The sequence below is a fragment of the Cyprinodon tularosa genome, unplaced genomic scaffold (genome assembly GCF_016077235.1).
Source record: "Cyprinodon tularosa strain WSP-4 unplaced genomic scaffold, ASM1607723v1 ctg687, whole genome shotgun sequence".
Classification (NCBI taxonomy): domain Eukaryota; kingdom Metazoa; phylum Chordata; class Actinopteri; order Cyprinodontiformes; family Cyprinodontidae; genus Cyprinodon; species Cyprinodon tularosa.
Window position 1 is genome coordinate 156,824 of NW_024039437.1, and position 10,883 is coordinate 167,706.

The window sequence follows — 10,883 nt, forward strand, 5'->3', positions numbered from 1 at the left end:
TGTCGGTTTGAACCTAGTTAGAATGTGGACCATTCATTTCAGTTGACCCTTTTTTTTTATTTCTATTTTTTTTCATCCTGTGGGGATGAAGGACAACAAGCAAATATTTACAAGCTTTTTATGCTTCCTTCAGGATGGAGAGCTCAGAGTCCCTGGATCTTTGGTTTATAGAATGGCTTATGCATGTAGAACAGAACATAAGCATTTGGAGACTGTACGAGTTTCTCTTGCACCTCCCTGACGAGAGCGTCGTCAAAGCAGTGCCACATCCCCAGCAGCGAGTTGTAGCAGACAGCTGTGTAGTGACCCATGTCCAGGTGACCTGTGTGGTTCTGGAGGGAAAAGAAAAATAGGATTTTTTTCTTTATGTGACAGCTGAATGTTTAGGGCACTTACAGTCGATGATATATATTAATGGCATTAAATAATGTAGCAGGTATTGGGCCAAATTTTGTCTCCTGACTTCTTCCTCCTTTAACACTAAAATCTAATTTTCAATAGTTATTCTTTAGGGCTGATTCATGTTTAAATGTGATCGTTTATCTTTAATCTAGACTCCACGTCTGTTGAAACATTGGTTTTGGTTTACAAGGCAAACAATTTGTTGATAGTTTGGGATTTATTTTTATTAAATTTGAATTCTAGAACCAAATGGGATGGGAGAAAGTGAACCTTTAAGGTTGAATCCACTTTAGTTTCTGTTGTTATTTCAGTTTTATTGTATTCTGCTTATTACATTTTCACTAAGTATATTGTTGTTTTTCTTTTTATATGCTTTGTATCATCAAAGTTTTATATTTCACAATTCCTCAAAGGCCTATTTAGATATGGTAAAATAGTTTTCATCTAAACCTTTCTGCATATAACCTACTTTTTAGACTTATGAAGAAAAGTAAATTGTCTTTTCTCTCTGTTACGTAATATAAATATATATATATATTTATATTACTAATATATATTATATTACAGTGGCATTGGATGTAGGAGTTTGCCCTGAAATCGAAGGATTGATGGTTCAAGCCCCGGCTCCTACTTTCAGTGTCGTCGTGTCCTTGGGCAAGACACTTCACCTGCATTGTCTACTGATGGTGGTCAGAGGGCCCGGTGGCGCCAGTGTACGGCAGCCCCGCTTCTGTCAGTGAGCCCAGGGCAGCTGTGGCTACAATGTAGCTTGCCACCATCAGTGTGTGCGTGTGGTGAATGGGTGAATGAATGTAATTTAAAGCGCTTTGGTCAAGTCTCCTGACTTGAAAAAAGGCACTATATAAGTACATGCCATTTACCATAACTAGTTTAAATATTGTCTACATAAACTGCAGTAAAAAAATACAGGAATTTTTTTCTGTTTTTGTAACGGGGAAAAAAACACCCAATGAGGTCAATGTCTTTTTTCCTAAAAGACAATGTTAGAGAAATCTAGAAATTTATCTTTGCAAACCGAAATTTTGAGAAAATATTTCTAATATAAAAACGTTTAAATCGACTTTCTTTTTGTTAATATTTCTCGACAATCACCAAATTTAATTAACTTTTTGTTCCTGTGTCTGTAGAGCAGCATGTGTCTCTTTGGACCCTCTACAATGGCTCTTAATAGTGGCAAAAAAAGTAATATAACAGAACTTATGTAATGTACTATTAGAACAAATACCAGTATTGGAAACTTTTTTTAGTTTTTGAAAAAAATATTGGACATCACCAGAAATAATTTTCTTGGAAACTAGGTGTTTTATTATTATTTTTGTTAACATCAAATATTTTCCCTACAGAAAAAAAAAATCCATACCTCAGTTTTTTTAAAAGCAATCGTGATATTTTGTGGCTCTAAGTGAGTTCTTCTTAGCTGAACTCAGGGCAAAATGACTCTTTGGATATGAAAGGTTGCAGACATGCGTTAGGGCCTGCAGAGGCATGGCGCTAAGAAAGGATGAGGGCACTGATAACTCACCACAACAGCATACAGATGGTACGGAGACGTCTCCTGTGCTGAGCTGGATAGAAACGCTGAAATATCCAGCTCCATGGAGAAGGAAACATTGGCTGACAGTTTGACCTGACTCTTCCCCTTACAGCCAAACCTTAAAAGAAGATTATAATTATACTGGATCAAAAGAAGGTATTTATATTCCTCTAGCCACTTTTATCTTTTTATTTAAGGTGTTATAAAACTATCTTCAGGCAGCTTGGATTAGTTTGCATGTCAGGCTAACATGATCTCATATTTTTATTGCTTTATGCATCTATACAGTGAAGGCAGGTACCAAATCTATGTTTGTAATATCTTGAATAATATTTTTTGCAGTTTTCCTGTGAAACCTTTAAAGGGATAAATATTATTCCTTTGTTTTGGCCAAAGCAAACATGTTAAATGACAGATAAAGGGATTTTTACCTTTTGATGCTATAGTTTGTGGATCAGTAGTTGAGATATTGGATTATATATACGGTATGACATGAATCAATAATGTGAATTATAGCTGTAATCAGATCTATTATGGAAAAATTTACATAGATTGTGTTTTATACTTACCGTTTCAGGTGCAATATGAGAATCTCTGGGGGCTTGTCTAAACAGGTTTGGACTGCTGCTTCTCTTCTCAGCCCACAGGCTGAGCAGAGCGTCTGCTCGGCCACAGTCAGGATGGTCTCCTCAAAGAACAGAGATAAACAATCCTGCACAGACATCAAAAATGGGTGAAGTTTAGGTCTCGCAGAACAACAGCGGGGACAAATCTGTTCAAACGTACCTCAATGGAGCACTTCTTGGATTTTTTGGGAATTGGAAGTGACAGTATAGTGAAGGTTTGGGCATTGTTTGCCTGGTGGCCACACTGCATGAAGTAGGTCAGGTAGCTTAGCTGGCCTTCAAACAGATCTGAGATGATAGTGGACTCTGTGGTGCTCTGTTTTTCTCCTGGCTGTCGTCTCGAGAAATGAATCTGACATGTGCCGACCAAATAAACACAAATGTGAACTTGGGAACTTATGAAAATATTTTTTTAAAGGAAATTTGAATCTGTATTTTTAACAGACAGTCTTAGTAGAAGAGTGATTTTGCGGCACCTTTTTCAGATCTTCATGGAGGCCATTTAAAAGGTGAAGCAGCAGTTCCTGAGCATCCTGCTGGGTGTAGTTATCAAACTGGGGGAAGATGGAGCCCAGCATGGACCTGGTTTCAACAGGGGCACAGCTGGAGCTGCTCCCCAGCCACATCTTCTCCAGCAGCTGGACAAAAACCTGTGCAAGCCTGCATTTACACCTGAACAAAGAGGTTCAATCAGTGGATCTGGAGCTATAGGAGAGAGAAGAGAGGCAGGGTGCTACATACCTTCCCAGGTCTTTGCGTGTATCTTGATTAAGAAGGTGCTCTACAAGGGGCATAGTTGAACAAAGACACTGCAGAACAGCATTTAAGTAGCATGAATTGCCAGAGTTGTCTAACCCACACACTCCTGGTCTGCTCTGCTGGCTCTGCAGCTGCCTTCCCAAGCTGCACTTCATATCCTCGGTCATCTGAACGCTGCCGTTAATGTTTGACCACCTGGAATAAAGACAGAAAACACATCGGTGTTCTACTTTGTGTGTCCCAAGTGGAAACAGGCTTAATTTACTGGGCTGGACTAGTTTGACCTCTGCCAAATTAAATGGTAGCCCTGGCAACAGAAATATCAGCATTCTGTATACACTTATTTGAAAGGAAACAAGCGGTATCTTAAAGCTAATTTGTCTTTATCATAGCAAAACTCTGATTTGAATGTGGTTAACTTGGAAACATAACCAATAGTTCTATTTATAGAGTTAAAGGAGCCACAATTTGAGCATTTGAGGGAGAAAAATGTTTTTATTTTATCCTCAAAGTGAGTCTAACCTGGTCTAGATAAAGAGAAAGATTAGTTATAGCAGATAAAACACAAAACATTTAAGAGCTTTTAGGAGTTTAATATCACATCAGTATGTCTGGGTTTTATAAATGGAAAACGGAAAACATCAAGTGTTTTTGTTTTTTTTATTGGCTCATAATAGAATTTTTACCTCATATTTTTTTATTTAAGAGCTAAAGATATACAGGTAACAGCAATGATATTAAATATTACAGCATTCTGTACTAATCACCCTAAATCTTCCCCCAGTTTAAAGTTAAGTTGTTCAACATATTGAATAACAGTAACACAGAAGTAACCTTCTTTTCTGATTTCATTTGAGGAAATTCAGGTTTTTACCTCATTGTAGTTATGAATTAGAGCTATGATCTAGATGTCATCCCTGAGGTGTATAATAAGCCAATATATATCTAGAAATATGTAATTTAAATTAACCAATTAATAATTACACTTACCATAAAACCACAAGATGCAACATTTATTCTTTTAGCTTTAACATGATTAAAATTTTAAATATGCAATTATAAAAGAAACATTTAAATGAATAAATGTCCCTTAGAAAAATAAATTGAAATAAAAAATCTAATATATAAATGTAATTTAAAAAAGGATTTATATATTTTGAGCATGATTCAAATATTGAATATGCCATGAAGTTTATAAAATGCACAGTTAAAAAAAAGTAATTGTCCCATTAAATAAAAAAATGAATATAAAATTAAATAAAAATGTATGAAGTAATCAAATGTTATTATACATTTATATAATACTATAAAGATAGATTTATGCTATTTATCTTGTACATTATAAACTATTTTATAAATAAACTCAAATTATACATTAGATCATTAAATCTTATTTTTAAAAGACTTCTTGTTTTATTTTAATAGATTGAGAGGGATAAAGTTATTTCTATTTCTTAAGGTTCGCCAATCTTTTGCACTATTCTTTCTGGGGTCACAGGCTTAAATGTTTAGGAACCCTTGATCAAGGTTATGACCCTCCATCGGCATGTCTTTAGATATTTCGCAGCAGTTAAATTTTGAAGAAAAAAAAATGTATCTAGCAAGTGTAACAATTGTTATCATGACAGATTTAAAAGCTGACTGTGCCCCAAAAAACATTTTGTACCAAATCTCAGCAGTGGTGTTCTGTTCAATATCCAGACTCCCAGAGGTTTATGGATGAAACATGAACATAAAAGCATTTTCCATCTAACACCATTTAAAACTGGATATTCTCATAAGTATTGTGTATCTAATCACTGCTATGGCCACAGGTTTATAAATTCCCTCAGCTAGGTTTATGGACCAATAGTCCTGACAGAATTGCTTGTTGTACATTTTCTCAGTGTATAATAAGATACCACTTGTGCACTAAGTTCAATCTTGAAATTTCCTAAATGTTTCTCAGTCTCAGTTGTGAGTAATATAACAGAGCAGAAGTGATTGGGAACAATAACTTAGTGTATGGCCTTATAAAAATCTTTGATTAGGATTGATGGATTGAAGGGTAACAGCGTCGGTAACTACTGACCTTTACAATTCTTGTGGCCTTTCTTTCAGCCCAAAAACACAGAACAGGGCTTTATGTAATGGGTGCACATGGCCTTATGGCTGTGTCCAAGCTTACATCACAACATTCAGATGGTGTTAAATAGCCCTGAGCTTAGACTCTAGAGCGGAGGAGACATGTACTCTGGACTGATCAATCATGCATGGTAATCTAACAGATTGGCCGTCATGACAGTTAGCATGAGATAAGTTGGTTTGGTGCTGCGCCACTGTTCCCACATGTCTGTGCAATAGTGCACAAAGCAAGGCCCATAAAGATATGGATGAGCAGGTTTATTGTCTAAGAACTTGATAGCAGAGAGTCTTAGTTTAATCAGATACACCTTTGAGTTTAAATGAATGAGAGGCTTTGAACATGTTTGTCCAACATCAATGTCTGACCTTATAAATGCACTCTTAGAAGGAAAGAATTAATGAAAAAACAAACCTTTTTTCCCCCCCCAAAGCTACAACCTGAAATTTAAGGGAAAATGGAAATCAAATTTTCTAAGGATGATTTTTAGGGTACATTTCTACCCATGTACTCAGAGAAGCATACAGATTGGTGTAAGAAAATAGACTGAAAATAACTGCTCAATATCCGGAAGCAATTAGCCCTCTTTGCAAGATTTTATTATTTTAACCTTCTTAAATGTAGACGATAGAGGTCATTTGAAATTACTCTTGACTAATTATGATAATGAACAGGATTCAGCTGCAGTAGCTATTCACAACTAACCTTTGCTTAGAAAGGTTGGTTGTTTCCTGGTAGGAACAGCTGTTCAGTTGAGGCAGAGCGGGGACAGCCATGTTGTTATCGGCTGCTAGCTGCGAGGCCAAAGCCCTGGTGAACTCAGTCAGAGGAACGCTCCTGCCTGAGCCCCGGCTCTGCAGAGAGTGGAGCACGAATGTGTTGATGCAAACCATGTGAAGGGCGGCCCAAACGCCCGGCATGAATGTATCTGCCACAGATTCTTTCAGGTCTGACAAAGAGAACAAAGCAGGTCCTTTCCAGCCCTTGATGTGGCCTACGAGTTCAGACATTGAATCCTCAGATGGAGATGAGGACGGCGAGGGGACGATGGTTAGTATTTTTCCTGAAGGAGCAAAGTTGATATGAACATCCAATCCAGAGAGAATGGTTTTGAGTCTTTCCTCCATCCCTGCAGAGTTGTCCAGGTGAATAATGTTCCTTTGGCTGCAGAAAGGCTCGACCAGTCGTCTGACCACCTGCTCAACTACAGGCCTGCTGCTCTGCTTCTGGAGATGCTCTGGAGAGTACAGGTACATGTTACAGATGAACCCAGTGCTTGAATCATAGAGGAGGGCCAGATGGAAGGAGCAAAGACTGTGCTGGTAGGAAAGTCTGTATTTCTTCACAGTCAGGCTGCGACCAGGAGTGTGGAGAGTCTGGTAGCGCCTACATAAACGTTTGCAGAAAGCAGACAAAGCTTCCAGCTTGTGTTCATCACTGAGTTTGGTTAGAGCCAGTAGACGGGTTTGGATGCTGTTCCTTTTCAGGACGCCTTGCTGTCTGTCCAGTTTCAAGGTTTGCTCAGACCCAGAGGTGCAGCTGTCCTCAAGAGACAAACCACTCCGGAGAACGATAGAAAACAATGTTAATGCCTCACTGTGCTCCTCATCAGAGAGACAAATGCACCTTTCCTTACTCAGGCTGTGTGGGAATCGATGAGCTCCAGCTTTCTCTCCAGCAGATCTCCTAATCAGCAGCTGGATGGCTTCTATATCCAAAGCTTCCAGAAAAAGTTCTCTGGCTGTGTAGTAAAGCTGATAGTTGGGTCTTATCCCAGTCTTTTCCAATGACTCCACTTTTTTGGATCTGAATATATTTGGCAGGCAAACTCTGCCCTTCTGTGAATCTCCATGCAGGTCTCCATCCACTAGATGGCACTCCTTGGATGTCCAGTCACACTCCTTCACTGACAAAATGCTTGCCCTCATTTCTAGCCTTTTAGAAAAGAAAAAAAAATCTTTCATTTATATAGAACCACCATAGTATTTTGAGATTAAAAAGCTGATCTGGTTTCTAAAATCTTCTCCCATCCTGTGTTTGAATTGAAAGCATCAACCAACGAAAGCATCAAACCAACCAGGAGATTCCTGTCTCTGGGATGTCTGTTTTCCTGTAAGTCTGACTGACTTTGTGTACGTTCAATGTACATGACAGCTAAATGTTCTCAGTTGAAACCCACTGAGGAGAATCCGCTGTGAAGGCGAATCATTTGGGATCCACAGTAGCCAGACAACCCAGACAACACACAAACAGGTTGCAGTGCAGTTACTAGGGTTGTTTTTTTCCTCACTGATGTCCCTTAATGATGCAGATTAAGACAACACGTATGTTTACAAGCAAAGCCAATCGGTTTGCACTGGGAAACAGCCCTGCCTTCCTAAGTTGGCCTGTGTAAATTCTGATCTATAGTTAAACACAGGAAAATACTTTTAATCACTTTCAAAATTTGTATCCTTCCCTGCAAAATTCCATTTTCTTTATTTTCTAACACTATTCACTTTCCCCACTTTTAATATCATTTTTATGCAATAAATAGAAGCTGCAATAACAGGTGGAAATGTTTTTATAGATATTACCTAAGGCTTTGCTAAAGCACTTTCTATCATGATGTGTTGTCAGAATGGTGGTCTCATGTTGGGGTTTATTAGAGCTAAATATATTAGAAGTAACCTTAGAGGAGTAGAGAAAAAATATTTGGCAAAGTCAATAAATGGTTCATCAACAATGATGGGGCAGTGTGATATAAATACAAATAAACATGTGTCAGGAAATAGAAGGATTTGACATAGGATGGAACAAACTAACTGCCTTAAAATTGCCAGGGAGCCGATTGGTGGAATAGGTGGAACAGTGGAAAAACTCTGGGGAGGACAGCCAGACTGAACAACAGGGGAAGCAAACAAGTATGAGTGGGGAAAAAAAGATATGGGGGGAAATGACAGAAACTAACCAGCTTAAAGCTGCATGGGAGGTGATCAGTGGCATGGAAACCAGATGAGTCTAATTAGCAGAGTGCACAGATTCTTCATAAGCACAAAAATAAATCATCAGAGATCTGAACAGAAAGCAAAAATATCTATTCAACCCTAAACTATGGATTAGGACTGAACTAAGGCTCTAACCCAACACATGAAGAGAAGAAGTATGAATCAAGAATACCAAGGCAAAGAGTGAATTATGTGTGACCTTTGTGCGATTTTGAGGACATCTCTGGCAGCCCCTAAGCTTATATGCCAGATTTCTTACATGTTTCCTTTTCAAGCACTTTCATTGCCCCTTTTTGGTTGGCTTCCCTGTAGACTTTGATTCACTGTAATGTTGAGAAATAAAATGAGTCTTTATCTGCAGCTTTCCAGTGGACCTTTCTATTCCATCTTGCCGAAAAATAATTTAGTTCCATCTAAAGAAAAGTAACTGTTGGGAATACATTTGCACAGCATTTCACTATGTGGATTTTCTCTGTATTTGTTCATTTGAATCATTGAGCCAAAGCAATTTTACAGGACAGTTCAAGAAAGAGAAACTTTTAATATTTTCCATAAGATGAAAAAAAAAATGATATGCATATATAGTCGGTAGAATCAGGCTGAAAGTTGCTGACAGCAGTGGCTCTGATGGCCACAAAGAAAAGGGAGACGGTCTGAAGGTTGGGAGCAGAAAGAGCCTCCTGTTGACTATGGAGTAAGAAGGAGATGAGCTGGTGACTGGGAGTCATAGTGACTGTAGTGGGAGGCCATCACTGCTGACCCATCAACAGGAGGGGAGGTTTCTATACTAAATGTCATGTGGGACCCTTCTGATGAAACAACCTTATGGGTAAAGGCTGCAGCCATTGTTAAGCTAGGACTATAGAAGAAGCGGCCCAGGATGTTTGCAGTTATATACACTAATGTATCATTGGCCCTTTCAGCTTCTTCGAAAGGCTTTGTTTGTTTTCCAGTTACATTTTGCATACAAAAAAATGCTGTGTTGGGGAAAAAAAAAACTTCAGAAAATGCTTTTTTATTTTGTTTCATCACAAAAATTGGGCATTTTGATAGGCTTATATGAAGCATTATATACAGTATACATCCGATGTTGATTATAAAATCTGTTTCCGTTATAGTGAGGTAGCTATACAGTAAGCAGTCCAAGATTTGGAATAAATTATTTATGTTTTTTGCATTTTAGATAACTCATGAGCAGGAGCTGTGAGTTCACTTCTGCTCAGGGAGCAGCAAACACTCATGTAAACAGACACGTCTTCAGGTCTCATTTCTGCATTTTGTCCACTTTTCCAGGCATTGCTATCAGTTAAAACATTCTCAAGCTTGAAAATTAACAGAAATTCTTAAAGAGCTAAACTCTCAAAGTGTCTTGAGATGAAAATTAACTTTGCACTGGATCTCTTGAAGTAAAAAACTGTGCAAGAAATGTGGCTCTGCATGGTTAAATCTTTCAAATATACTTACTAGGGGGAGCTGCAGGTTAGACTTGCAGTTCAATTTCAATTCACTTTTTTATATAGCGCCAATTCAAGACACATGTCATCTCAAGAAAATTCCACCAGATCATACAGTCAAACTGATTCAAAGTTTTCTATCTAAATAAAACCAGCTAATTGCATCGACTCATTGACATAAAGGCAATCCCTCACACCAAGCATGCTTGTATTGACAGTGGAAAAGAAAAACTCGGAAGAAACCTCCAGCTGAACCAGGGTCAGTGTGAGCGGCCATCTGCTGAGGCCGGCTGGGGTTCAAGGAAGCAGACATTCAGAAAGAAGCAGAGATACAAAAGGCAACTGTCAAACAGCTCCAAAGGTAGCCCCGTCCAGGAAGAACACAGCCATGCAGACGAACTCCGAGCCAGCTCCCATGTCAGGGTATGAAAGAGAGCACATAAAGTTAGTAACAGTCAGAGAAACAGGACTACACTGAAAAACAAGCCAAGCTCCAGCAGCTATAAACAAAAGATGTTGATGGCAGCAGGGCAGCTGATATTTCTCCACTGGATGGAGTCACAGCCAAACAGGAACAGACCAGATGAAGCTACTATGATGAGAAAAAGCAGAGATTGAACTAACAAATTCTGCAGAAAGGGAGAATAGAGATAGAATGAAGCACAATGATGAAAACGGGACCCTATGTCCTCCAGCAGTCTAAACCTATAGCAGTATAACTATAGTGATAGCTCTGGATAGCCTGAGCCACTCTAACTATAACCTTTATCAAAAAGGAAAGTTTTAAGCCTACCCTTAAAGTTTACAATCAAAACATCAAGCCTGGATGCCTCCATAATTCCGATTAAAATGACAAACTGGTAAGTAAGATCAGTCAAGTTAAGTAAGCTGAATACATTTTGTCAAACATTTGCTGTTTCAATTAATACATTTACTTTTTTCCCTTCTGTGAATATGACCTAAATGTTCCTATGAGAA

The 10,883-nt window shown here is 38.3% G+C and overlaps 1 protein-coding gene across 1 annotated transcript; it reads right to left on the reverse strand.

The window, feature by feature from the left end:
* Nucleotides 1-121: 121 nt before the first annotated feature.
* On the reverse strand, nt 122-3,532 carry LOC119771718 (putative ubiquitin carboxyl-terminal hydrolase 50). Its single transcript, XM_038267839.1, has 6 exons — nt 3,325-3,532; nt 3,060-3,255; nt 2,744-2,935; nt 2,527-2,669; nt 1,946-2,075; nt 122-332 (listed from the first exon to the last, which is right to left on the reverse strand). Exons 1-6 carry the CDS (start codon nt 3,507-3,509, stop codon nt 144-146), a joined length of 1,035 nt encoding a protein of 344 aa, XP_038123767.1. The 5' UTR covers nt 3,510-3,532; the 3' UTR covers nt 122-143.
* Between the last annotated feature and the right edge of the window lie 7,351 nt (nt 3,533-10,883).

Coding starts and splice junctions, on each gene's coding strand:
- LOC119771718 (XM_038267839.1), bottom strand. CDS start 3,509: ATGACCGAGGATATGAAGTGCAGCTTGGGAAGGCAGCTGCAGAGCCAG. Junction 3,256..3,324: donor ACACGCAAAGACCTGGGAAG/GTATGTAGCACC, acceptor CTCTTTGTTCAG/GTGTAAATGCAGGCTTGCAC. Junction 2,936..3,059: donor TCCATGAAGATCTGAAAAAG/GTGCCGCAAAAT, acceptor GGCACATGTCAG/ATTCATTTCTCGAGACGACA.